This window comes from Aulostomus chinensis, chromosome 19 (genome assembly GCF_037954235.1).
Source record: "Aulostomus chinensis isolate RoL2024-O1b breed Wild chromosome 19, RoL_Achi_v1.0, whole genome shotgun sequence".
NCBI classification, from domain to species: Eukaryota; Metazoa; Chordata; class Actinopteri; order Syngnathiformes; family Aulostomidae; genus Aulostomus; species Aulostomus chinensis.
In genome coordinates, this window is record NC_141338.1 from 7,759,725 (window position 1) to 7,772,953 (window position 13,229).

The following is a 13,229-nucleotide window of genomic DNA, read 5'->3' on the forward strand; positions in this document are numbered from 1 at the left end:
TTTAATTTTGCTGCTTGGCTGTTGCATGTATTTCAAATCATCCTCGAGCCTCAATGAGGTCTGTTGGGGTGTGTGTGTGTATGTGTGTGTGTGTGTGTGTTTTGTGCATACCTCCATGGAACAGCAGAGAACTGCATCCTCCTTAACATCTGTGGACTGTAACAGCTACAAGGAACAAGAACAGACACTGTATGAATACAGAGCTGCAGAAATCCTGATGTAGCAGCATGTGGACATGCAGCCACACACAACCAGGCCTGGTAGATATAGAAATGCAGTTTATTTGGCTACGGCTCACGAGAGGAGATTAATCAAATGTGTGTGTGTGACGTCAGTTAATCAGTTCACAAGAGCCGGGAGGGGGGGGGGTTACAAATCCCAATTGTAAATATTTTCGACATCAACATTTTAAATCTTGGAAGACAACAGACCTCGCTTTCATCCAAGCAAGCAAGCCGGACACATCCCCAAACACATCAATGCTTGCTTTATGTTTACTGTACACATACACACACACACACACACACACACACACACACACACACACAGAGCAGCCCAAAACAAACAGTGGAGCTGGTAAACATGCTGGCTGGCTTTCCCCCTGTGCTGTTGCTGGCCCCATGGACAGATGGGCATACAACTGGCACTTTCAAACAATGCAGGAGGGATGGCGACAAAAGGAAGTACACTGACAGAGGACACCCCCCCCCCCCGCCCTCCAACCCCAGGCTGAACTAGTGTATGCTCAGCGCAGCTTTTTTTGGTTTTCGTGTGTCATGAATAGGATTGAGTGGTACCCAAATTTTTTGCCTTCTCAAATTTGCATTACCTGCTGATTATAGTATATTATATTATATAGTAATCTCCAGATTGACAGTGCTGTAGCCAAAATGGTCTTGCTACATTGGCTATGGTCCAGGTGACCCAATCCAGCACAATATTGAGCCTAAAACACAGTATTACATTCATAAACACACAAAGGCGGCTGTTTTAGCCTTTGTTAGCTACAGGTGTGTGTATTATTTCGGCGTCTCTGTTGACATGTGAACAAAAATGGCCCTCACACCTGACCTTCTGATTGACAACTTATTTGAGTCAAGAGCCTTCATGTGTGGTCCATAGCAGACAGGAGCCAGTGAGAGAGTGTGTCCAACGGCAATTGAAGTTCTGTTGGTTTGATGTCAGTGTAACAAGATATGCAGGTAAAAGGCAATGTAATTGTCGCTGAGAAGCCTGCGCGTCTTTGTGGCAACATGCAAGGTTTCATTTAAGTCATGCTTGAGCCTTGTTCCATGAAAACCAAGAATGTATAGGTAACGGTTGCTAGAATGGAAAGTTTCTGGAAATTTATCAAGAGTTGCAAACTTTCCATTGGGATTAATGTGCATAAAGAGGGAGTGACAGTACTGAGCATTCTCTGTCATTCAGCGTTCTTTATTCTTTGTTTTTAATGAAAGAATCCGTTCATGTTCTTTTCATAAAAAGACTGAGTCAAATGTACCATTAAAAAAAAACATGTATGTTATATATGTATGTAGGTATATATGTATATACACATATATATACATATATATATATACATGTATATACATGTAGGTATATATGTTTGCGTTTATATCTGCATTTGAAAATATTAAAACGTAATATAATATTCATATCCGCACATGACTAAGTAACAGAGGTAAAGAATTTCCAGCTTATTCCTGTTATTGCCTGTTATAGACAGTTCCAAACTTTGAATATTCTGTAATTTTGCAACTCTAGTCCTGTTTTATTGAGCAGGCACGCTCCAGAGGTAAAGGTAACACACTCAAAACTGAATACAAGTCCATTTAGACACTTAAAGAGTCCTTCTACATGCTTTAATAACAACTTCTGGGGAAATGTCCAAGAAATCCTAGCTTTGACTTTTTAATAGAAAAAGAAACCAAACTCACTCATCTGATGCGACACTCCACATGCTAATTCTTAGCATGTTAAGCGTAATGGTGTCAGGGTTGCACAGACATCCCCTCCTCAGCATGCGTTGATGGGCATGGTGTCAGTGTGGCTGTGTGATACGGGAGCTGGAGCCTCATTACTCCCAGAGAGTGAGAACCACGCGACAAGCAGGATTAGCACATAATGAGTTCTCTGGGGAGTCCATGGTGAAATGTGTTTAAAATGGTCTGATCTATAGACACCTTATCTGTTGTGAAATTCTTCCATTACAGGAGCTCCTGAATGACAAACATTCACGATTATTGCCTTTGTATTTTAGTGGAAAATTAACATTTTTAGGCACCCCCCCCCACACACACACACACTTACAGTACCACAACCTTTCTGCAGATGCTGAAAACTGTCAGCTCAGTTATGTAATCAAGTAGCGAAACTAGCTTCCCTCGGAAACCTTGAGATTCTGTGTGATTTCCATTTACAGTCTATTCATTCAAAATACATTTGATCAGGAACATAAAAAGCAACAAAATCTAGGACAGCTGTGATTCTCTTGTAGCTCTGAATGGAAGAAACGCATCCAACATGACATCGTGACTGAATGAGCTCAAACTAGAGGAAACAAACATCCATATTCATGTGCATTTTCCTGCTCAGGCTTTTATCTAGCTTTCAGTTTCATTGATCAAACGTATGTGTATTTGTATATATGTATCAAAACCTGGCATCCTATTTGTGGTTTAAAAAAAGAAAAGGAGAAAAGATGTAAAAGGTACTGAGAGGCAAACACGTTTCAGCTGTATACTAATGACACACAGAGAGCGCTTAAAGTTCGAATTATGACTACTTCAACTTCACTGGGTTTGCAATAGTTGCATAGCAACAGTATTTCTGGCATCAGGACCATCATTTCCCTCCATTTCATTTAATATTATTCCTTTGCTACCACATTACAGCACTAGTTTACCAGCTACTTAACTAAAAGTACTAAACAGATTAAATGGACCACAGCTCTGGAACAGCGCCTGGATGCTCAGAAGATTCCAGGATGGATTATTGCAGCGGGTGTACATGGGCATAATTAAATTATAAAACTGCAGTTTGGTTTGATTATGAAGGTTGAATATAAGCAGGATGTACAGGCACAATATAAACACCTGCTGAATTTGCTAGCAGACAGTGTATTTCCATGGTTTCTGCAGTCGACTACCGCTAACAAATATCTTCTCTGTGGGTTAGTTTTGTCAATAAAATATCATTTACCTGCAGATTCAGATGTTCTGCTACGGACAATAAAGCTGCGCAGGACTATTCCTCCAGCATACATTCATTAGATTCAGGTCTCTTTTTTTTTTTTTAAAGTTGATGTGTTTTGAGATTCAAGATTTTTCATCTTGAATGTGCAAATTAATGAAGGCTCGAGTTAACAGTGTTATCTATTACAGTCTCTGGAAATAGAAATTCCTGCTTTAGCAGAGTAGGTGGATTTGAGCTACATGTTCTTCAGGTCTAAATTTACCACAAAGTTTTGAACAACTAACTTTCATGCGGAAAGAGTAGCAAGCATAAGAATATGATACTTTTTGCAGTTACGTTGAAAAAAAAAAAACTTATTTCAAGTTTCACTTCTTAATATTTAATAGGAACTATAGATCAAATGACTGTGTATAATGCGAAAGGAGCTGTGGTTCCCCTCAGCTCCGAGGAGCATTTTAGAGTCTTTTAGCTCATAGTTTTGATTTTAAAGCCCCCAACTGAATTGTCTTGTTTCAGTCTCATCAGCGTATTTTCTAGGTGCAGCTGCTTTTAGTGGGAAAAAAAAGCTTTAATAACACAGTACACTAGCTACCCTGCGCAAAACGACAGAGGTAGGGACTAGCTGGTGAACATAGGAGAGCACTTAGCAGAGCAGGTTATTTCCCTCAGGAAATGGAGAAATGGTGGCGGGCAAAACAGACCAAATTGCAAAGTGCATATTGGACAAACATGAGCCGGGCGGTCAAAAACACAAGTTGGAATAAATGCTAAGTTTGCTCCTCAGCTGGATGTTGAAAGAGGAGGGATGGGATCAAAAATGGGGATGGGATTGAGATTGAGTATTGACATCGTAGACTTCCAAGATGACCAATTCCTTTAAAGTCCATGTTATTCTGACAGATGATGGTTTCCAATGTCCCAGAAAGGGAACAGATAAGAGCAATGACATTCGCTTGAATTCCCGCACGCAGACCTTCTATCTACGGGATTTCTACATTGTGTTCATACTCAGACCAAACAAAACACCGAACCACTTTTTCCCACAAAATTAGGAAATCGACGAAGATTCAGACTGGTGAGCAGCATTGATGTCTTAGTTCCTGACCAAAGCAAATGGCCACCATTCACTACGCAGGAAACAGTAACTTAAAATGTCTGTGCTGTTTATGTCTTGTGCTGCTCCCTAGTTGCCAGACAGTAAACTGCAGTTGGTGATACTGAGTGATATGAGAGTAAAGCATGTGACTGTAGCGACGTATCCAGCGGTAGAGTAGTTGGAAAGCTTTCTTTTAGCTGCTCGGGATGTAAGGAGAAGCTCGACAGGGACGTGGAGTTGCTAGCTTGTCCACCCACATACTGTACCCTCTCAGTCAGTCTGTGTGTGATACATGAGCAGATATCACACTGGAGACATGGAGCTGAATTAATTGGTATTTAAACCAAAGTGCTGTTCCAAATACCAATGTTGAGCTTGCTGGACTAGAAGCTTAAGCTAGTGTTAGCCTGGTAACTTAGCCTATATGATTGGCTGTGTAAACAAGATTCAGCAAACATGCAGCAAACAACGCAGTTACTTGTGTTTCAAGAATCTTAATCTGCTATCCAGCCAACATACTCAGCCTTTTGAAAACGTTGACCCCCCTTAGATTGCAGAACTACGGAACACAATCTGCTATCAGCATAAGCACGCTGAGGGATCTGTATCCCTTCGACGCCATCAGAAACTGTCAGTCATGAATGGATCACTGTTCATTTACTCCACTCTTGTATACCCAAACACACCTCAGTTGTTACCTAATCCTGTTCTGTAACCCACAACTACAGAGGAGGGCCGCTGCAAAATGCAAAGGCAAACACCTATGCGCTGGCACATGTGCTTTGATGTGCCAGCAGGCGCACACAAACACACACACACACACAAGCGCACATTTGTTCATACATGTTAAAACAAAAGCAGCAGATAGATTAAAAAAAAACAAACAGGAATGATCTGGAAAATACATTCGCAAACACATAATTCAACAAATATGTGACATTGTTGGCAGCTGTGTTCTGACCTCAAGCATCATCAGGCTAAATGTGAAACCGTCAATGCTGGAACATAAAGGTGTGTGTGTGTGTGTGTGTGCGTGTGTGCGTGCATGTGCGTGTGTGTATATTTCTGACTGATTATGCTTTATGTCCACACCCTTGGTCGTGTTGCAGAGCCTTCTAACAAGCTGAGATAATGCTTTGGGCATGCTCTCAGACAGGGTGTGGATGGTATTAGAGAGCGTGAGCCATGTGTGAATGTTGCGTTTGTTTGAAAGAAACGGGTGTGTGACCAAGTGCCAGACTGGCGGAGGTGTGGAGGTGGGTGGTACAACTACCTGGCTCGTGCCCTCAATGCTGCCATTACTTCTTCTCTCAACTCAGACTGTACAAGGATTCTTCAATTGTTCTTCTCTCTTCTACCTGTCATGAGTTCACTTCCTCTCTAGTAACTGTCAACCTGACCACATTCTCCTCCTCTCACCTCCTCACTTCCCTCTTCTCCATTGCTTCCTCTTTCAATATCCCATCTGTCGTAAACCACTTCTATATAGTGGTTGGTCTGTGGTGGCTACCCTATATGGTTACCATAGTAACCAAGGCAATGTGTATGAGAGTATGACCAGCTGATGAGAACTGAACCTGGGTCATGCATTTTCCTGGAACTGATGCTCGGCCCTGACTGTTTGCATCACGAACCCAACCCACTGTGGCGTCTACTGTCTAGACAGGGTTTGGCCAAAAATGGGAAACTCTGGCGTGGTGCATGTATCGATATAAACAGAGAAATTGCAGCGAGGCACTTTCTTCTCCTTGGAACATGCGGATAAAAAGTGCTGAACAGATACTAGGCACAAACCTCTCGTAGGCAGGTGTAGATGGGACACACTAGGACCCTGAACGGCTGCCCGGAGCTGCTCCTCATGGTTCCGAACACCTCACACAAGAAGGTGATGAAACCTAACCACTTCTCCACATCCGACTGCTGGAGCTCCTCACGACGGGAGAAATCTCTCTGTGGGAAGACGGAGGCAGATTTAGTTTGGAAAATAACACCATTCAGGTTTTCTGCTTTGAGGACATTCAAGTATTTCAGAAATGTAGCAGCAGTGGCAGTAAACTATTTTCCCTGTCAGAGCCACTAATCACTATTAACGTCTTTATGATCTCTCTGATGGGAGTTTTGTAGGTGGTATTAACCTTCAGATTTTCAAGTGCTAACAGCCAAAGTGCAGTTGAAAAGAACATTTAACAAATTAATGAATTTCTTTTATCTCTGAGATAGATGCGAACACGTTCATGTATTTTCAAAGTGAAAGGTGCTGAACAGCACTGTGAAAGTGTTGGGGTTAATATGGGTTAATGCTTCATATGCATTTGTATAGATGTAGATTAAAGTCGTCGTCATCTTCCGCTTATCTGGTGGGTCTGGGTCACAGGGGCATCAGCCTCAGCAAGGAAGTCCAGACTGTCCTGTCCCCAGCCGCTTCCACCAGCTCTTCCGGGGAATCCTGAGGCGCTCCCAGGCCAGCTGAGAGATATAATCCCTGCAGCGTGTCCTGGGTCGGCCCTGAGGCCTCCTCCTGGTCGGACATACCTGGAAAACCTCCCGAAGGAGGCGTTCAGGAGGCATCCTCACCAGATGCCTGAACCACCTCAACTGACTCCTCTCGACATGGAGGAGCAGCGGCTCTTCCCTGAGCACCTCCTGGATGACTGAGCTTCTCACCCTGTCTCTAAGGGAGAGCCCAGCCACCCTGTGGAGGAAACTCATTTTGGCCGCTTGCATTCGTGATCTTGTTCTTTCAGTCATTACCCAGAGCTCATGAGCATAGGTGAGGGTTGGAACATAGATTGACTGGTAAATCGAGCTCAAGCTCCATTTCTGGGGATCAGACAGCCAAGGCCCCCGCCTTGGTCTGCTGCCCAAATCACACTGCACCGGACCCTTCCGGTTCCTCCTGCAGGTGGTGGGTCCACGGGGGGATGTGACCATGTCACCATTTCGGGCTGGGCCCAGCCGGACCCCATGGGCTAAGGCCCGACCACCAGGTAAAACTGAAACTTTAGTAATGGAGGCAGAGCAACTCATGTTTTGTTTTGTTTTTTGAAGACTGAAGCTCACTGGAAACAGGAGCAGCAGCATACATTCTCCTCCACTCATACAACAGCAAAAAAAAAAAGACACTGAAGGTCTTCTCGCACACTGAAAACATTGTACCTGCTACAGACTTGCACACACACTCTCACACACCAAAATTCTGCCTTGAATGAATTTGACGGAAAACTTCACAGACTGTCAAAAACAAACATACAGTATCACACACACACTCAAAAACACGTCTCGTGCGTTTTCCAAGGCCATCGCTGTAGTGGTTGACATTTTCGCAACAAACCTGCAAAAGGGAGCATGTATACATACTGCTACGTAGAAAAAAGAAAAACGGGCTGAACACACGAGACAAAAATCAAGATGAGGTGAGACACTAAGATGATAGGGAACAGGAGCAGCAGCAGGTGAAAGCCTGTCTGCTCTTCTTAGATCGGTCACAGAATAACTGCCCCCCACATCAAGATCTGGGAATCGATAAATAACATGGTTCACCATTGAAAGAGGCCTAATTCTGATATTTAAAATGTTTAAAAAGCCCAAATGTCAAAAACATGGAGGGATCCACCCATGACACTTGAAGATGCAAGAAGTCATGAATTATAAGCAGCAGAAAAGGGTGAAGTAGAAGTTGTGTGTGTACAGAGCTCCTGTCTCACCTGTAATTATAGAGGATGGATGTGCTAGTTGAAATGTGAGAGAAGATAATCAGCCAGAGGCTTGTTTGTCTATGTGGTGATTGTGTAATATTGATTTATCAGACCCGCATGGCCATAAGGGGACTACAGACTTCATTAGCACAGTGAGGAGTACGGGTTTGTTTCTGAAGATTGTCAAACCAAGTGGAATAACAATTCATAGAGCAACTTGATTGATAATGTATGGATTCTAAATTGAGCGATGATGCAATAATCAGGGGAGAAAGAAGAATTAATGAGTGCTGTTGGTACACTGTTGTGGTTGAAGGTAAATATCGTCATCTTTTATTTTCCTTCCATGTATTCAGCCTTTGTTTTAGTTTAGTCTCATATTTAGGCAGAAACTCAGAACAAGAGGGACAACATATATGTGAAAATGAGATGAGGAATAAACAACAGTGTGTGTGTGTGTGTGTGTATAGAGGGGGTACAAGGATTAAGGCACATTGTGCAACTGCTGAATCTGGGATGAGAGAGAGACATTTGAGTGGAATAACAGAAAAGAAAGAAAAAAGTAGCACCTGGTGTAGGAGTGTAGTCGGAGAGAAAGCGGGGGGGGGCAGCAGGTGGGTTAACATTTAGACCATGAATGTCATCTGAATGGATATCTTAGTTGTCTACTTCCAGACAGTTTGCCACTCTGTCTGGCTCTCAGAATAGAGTGAGAGGTGAAAAGGAGGATGGAGAGCGAGAGTAAGAGAGGAGGGGGAGGAGTGCAGGGAGAGGCAGTGGCCCGTGTTGTTCTGGGTGAGGAGAGGCGATCAGATGGGGGGAGCAAGGGAATATGGAGCTCATGAGGGTAGAGAAGGGAGGGAGAGAGGGAAGGGCACTGAGGCAGTGAAATATATAACGGCTGAGAGGATGTTTTCATCATGGGTGCGAGACTGGAACTGTGCTGTTAAGTGGAGGTGGTGGTGGGAGCAGGGGTGTCTCTCTCTCTCTCTCCCCTGGGTGTTTTGATTAGCTACTTTGCCCACTGACATTTACAACATCACACACACAGTCATCTTCCACCTGAAAGTGCTTTCTCATAAAACTAAGCTTGAGTGAAGCTGCTGAAATTACGGAGCAGATTTAGTCTGAATGTGCTGTGCAAAGACCAACCGCTTACTGCCAGTGTCTTGCTCCTTTACCCTAGCTGGCACATTTTGGTGGAAACAAAATTGAGATGGTTTAAAAAGAAATGAAAAAGAAAAAGAGGAACTGTCACTGAAAGATATTTTTGCTTGAAAAGTCCCAATTTAGCCTATAAAAGGTCTGAAAAGAGTGAAAAGTGACATTGTTACACTCTTAGAATCCATCATGGCTGCAAAACACTGCAGGGTGACATCAGAGGAAAACAAGATTGTCTTATTTTGAACAAAGACGCACAGCAGACAGCAGAGGAGATGAGGATATTATCCTAGTTTCTGCTTGTGGAGTTGCTACTCTATCTGCTTATTATCAAGAAAACACCTTATTGGACAATCAATGACGGAGTCCTGGAGGTTACAGATACTGAATCGATTACAAAAAAAACAATAAAAAAACAATATCAATATATTGGCTGGTAATCTGTTTAGAACTGTGGAGGAATTGTGAGGAACTTCTTAGTTGTCTTTAGTGGACTAAACAGATTCATAGAGACACTTTATTACTTTTAGAACCAGCATTTCTTTCAGCAACTGCATACTCCAATTTCTTTGAACTTATTAGTCTCTCTCAGGGGTGCAGCGATGTGGTACTGCATCCCTAGTTGGCATATCGGCCCATAATGATATCTAAAAATACATTTATTGCACTGTTTCAAAGTAGTTACTTCAATGTTGAAGGATATATAAACATAAGAAAAAAAATGAGGGGGAATCTTTCCTTGTTGCACCCACAAATAACAGGCCCTGTCATTACCTGACATTACAAGAAGTCTCCAAATGACAGCTTGTCATCGGCACACACTTCCTGCTACGATATGCAAATAATTTCCGCTTGCAAAAACTGAAAGTTGATGTTTTCAACCAGCAGGAGGCAGCTATGCCTTCCCTCATTTTTTAGTCTGTGGGAAGTTAGAATTTTAAAATCCCAGATCTGTGGATGAATCATCTCCCTCACCTGGAGCATGTTGAGAAGTAGTGATCTGAACTTGGTCCCCTCCACCATGAACAGAGCCATTTTGTCACAGAGTTTGGCGGCTGTGCTGGCGAAGCTCCTATCTGAAACGGCCTTGGAGTAGATGGTGCTGACCACCTGAGCCAGGGTTTCCTCGGACCGCGCCGAGTTCTGAGCCTCCTCCATGAAAGAGGCCAGCTGCTGCTCCACCCCGCTGCTGTTGCTCCTCATGCTGTTGAGGAGCTCCACCAGGCGGTCCATGCTCTGTGCTCCAGAGCCCGATGCCTCCACATGAGACTCCTCCTGCAGCAGGAGATGGGCCGGGCGTTAGGGGTGATATGGATTTTTTTTTTTGGTCAGAAAGAAAAACATGACTGTTGTACGTCTCCTAAAACCTTGTATTTAAAGATGTCATTTCCCAAGTTACAGTAGACCTGCATACAGCCTGTCAACAGCAAATAACATAAACTGACATGAATCCCAATCAGCTTTGTGACTTCAACGATAGCACCGATCCTTGTTAGCTTATTGATCTATGCATATCACAAAATATCCCAAAGGAAAAAAAATACAGAAATTTACATGAATGTGGTATTTACAGATTTCAGGAAAGGTGAGGTAAAAACCCCATATTACCTGTGTAAACCATTAAAAACATTGTTTAAATATATTGCCTAAAGGGAAGAAAGATAGTATGAACATGGTTTTCTTGGGTTCAATTTACCCTAATGATGCAAATATTCACCTCTGGTCTGGATTAATTGATTCACTGGTGTCATTGAGGATTTAGCTTTATTAATTCTCGCTTTGCTGCCTGCCTGGAAGTCCTGAGCTGTCAAATCAAAACCACTCCTGGTGGAAATGAGGTAGGTGTTGAAAGAGGAGGCAGAGAGCAGCAGCACAACTGACTAGCTGACCAGTTTAGTGCACACAGTGAAAAGCTGCACTTTTTAAATAACTAAGTAAATAAATGATTCAAGCTAAGCAGTGTGTGAAAAGTGGGTTTTGCACTTCTGCATATTAATGACAGTATGTGTGTGTGTGTGTGTGTGTGTGTGTGTGTGTGTGTGTGTGTGTGTGTGTTCTGCGCGCATGAATATAGCTTGTGTGTACACATACACATTAGTCCTGATTGCCTTAATACTAAATGACAGGCGGTAAGCAGCTTTTCGGTACCTTGTCCTTTAGTCTCCTCCTCAGCCTCTCCTTTGATGACTGCAGCAAGCTGATTTTGGGCTCCCTCGACTGCCCCTTGCCTGCTCTACTACTTCCTGCTGGGTTGGGAGATTCTGTTTTAACTGTCAGATCTGGGAATGCATTTGAGTTGAATGTTGACTCAGATTTGGGTGATTCACTGGGACTCTTCCTGCTGCAGTCTTGAGGCTCCTCTGTTGGTCTGATCTGCTCCTCACACACTTTTACATTCTCTGTCTCTTTGTCTTTGGTTGTTCTTGGGGGTAATCCTTTATCACCTGCCTGTCCATGCCCTTGACCTTTCTGATTGTGGTGCCAGCGCCGATTCTGGCTGTATCCATGATGTGGGGGTCCTCCTTGACGCTGCCCATGTCCTCCTTGGTACTGGCGAGGTGGCCGGCCAGCGCTATTGTTCCTGTTGTCTCCCAGTTCTGTTAAATTCTGGGGCTGCTGGTTTAAAGCCTGTTGTTGGGGTTGATCCCACTGATGCTGCGGTGATGGCTGTTGTATGTGTGGAGACTGGTTCTTCCCTCCTCCTCCTCCTCCTCCTCCTCCTTGAGGCCGCTGCTGTCTCCTGGAATGTGAGCAGGTTTCAGTTAGCTTCATGGATGAGGTGTGTGTACCTGAACCCCCTCTGAGACCACCGCCGTGACACCCTGATGGTCATCACCCCATCACAACTGAAGCTGTCTCTAGTCACCATGACCTTGCACAAGCAGACACAAACACCAAACTATCATCTACTAACAAACATTCCAACAAGCGCTTACATGTGGGTGCACTCTCTGATCTCCTGTCCTGCATTGCTCTGTCCTTTTGCTGCAACTGGCTCTATGCTTGACAAGCCTCTGACATATGGTCCAGGAGATTAGCCAACCTGGCACCAAGGAGGCAACCTGTCATCTGCCTCAGCCGGTGAGCCTTGCACACCTTGGCTCAGTTATGCTGAATGCCCTAAGTATGTTTCTCTCTCTCTCTCTCTCTCTCTCTCTCTCTCTCTCTCTCTCTCTCTCTCTCTCTCTCACACACACACACACACACACACACACACACACACACACACCCCTCAACACTAACCGTCCACCTTTAGACAGGCTCAGGTTCCTACAGGTACACTTCCCATTCAATTCCTCCACTGACGCTTCAAGAATCTAATATGGCTCGAATATTGACATTTGCTTTATCACAAAAAGACAACAAAAAAGGGAAATGTAGTGAGTGGTGCAGTTGTCAGCACTGTCGTCTCACAGCAAGAAGGTTCCGGGTTTGAGTCCCGGCTCGGGCAGGGGATCTTTCTGTGTGGAGTTTGCATGTTCTCCCTGTACCTGTGTGGGTTCTCTCTGGTACTCCAGCTTCCTCCCACAGTCCAAAGACATCAAGAGGGGACGAGGCTGATTGATACTCTAAATTGACCGTAGGTGTGAATGGTTATTTGTCTCTATATGCTGGCCTGTGATGGACTGGCGACCTGTCCAGGGTGAACCAGGAATAAGTGGAAGAAAATGGATGGATGGATGGAAAGGGAAATGTACAAGTCAGGGTGAGGAACTACTCAGCACAAAAGCCATTGCAAACAGTTTTCTGACCCAATGTTGATTAAAATAAGTATGTTTTGTGACCAACTGGCCATTTTGTTGTTAGCTTAAGAGTCAAGTCAAGTCAATTTTATTTATATAGCGCCAAATCACAAAAAAAAAGTTATCTCATGAAACTTTCGAGCAGGTCCAGCACCACACTCCTTCAATGAATTTACACCCAACAATTCTCCACCAGCAAGCACATCCTGCAACAGCGGCGACGAAAACCTTCCTTTTAACAGGCAGGAACGTCGAGCAGATCCAGGCTCAATGGGGACGGCCTTCTGCTTTGACCGGTTGGGGGGGAAAGAGAGCAGGAAAGTGGGGCAGAGACAAAGA

At 43.9% G+C, this 13,229-nt stretch overlaps 1 protein-coding gene and 1 long non-coding RNA gene across 8 annotated transcripts in view; one reads left to right on the plus strand and one right to left on the minus strand.

Annotated features, from left to right (window-relative positions):
* The window catches only part of LOC147243889 (uncharacterized), an 88,423-nt gene that overhangs the window by 49,212 nt on the left and 25,982 nt on the right, over positions 1–13,229 (plus strand). The gene's annotated exons all lie outside the window — the stretch shown is intronic.
* ctif (CBP80/20-dependent translation initiation factor) overlaps positions 1–13,229 on the minus strand; it is a 57,735-nt gene that overhangs the window by 4,128 nt on the left and 40,378 nt on the right. For all 5 annotated transcript variants that reach the window (XM_086186707.1, XM_086186705.1, XM_086186706.1 and 2 more), the window contains 4 exons: positions 11,296–11,887; positions 10,123–10,422; positions 6,086–6,241; positions 112–165 (listed from right to left, as the gene is read on the minus strand). In XM_086186707.1, the coding sequence (XP_086042833.1) occupies positions 112–165; positions 6,086–6,241; positions 10,123–10,422; positions 11,296–11,887 (1,102 nt within the window). The remainder of the gene's footprint in view (positions 1–111; positions 166–6,085; positions 6,242–10,122; positions 10,423–11,295; positions 11,888–13,229) is intronic.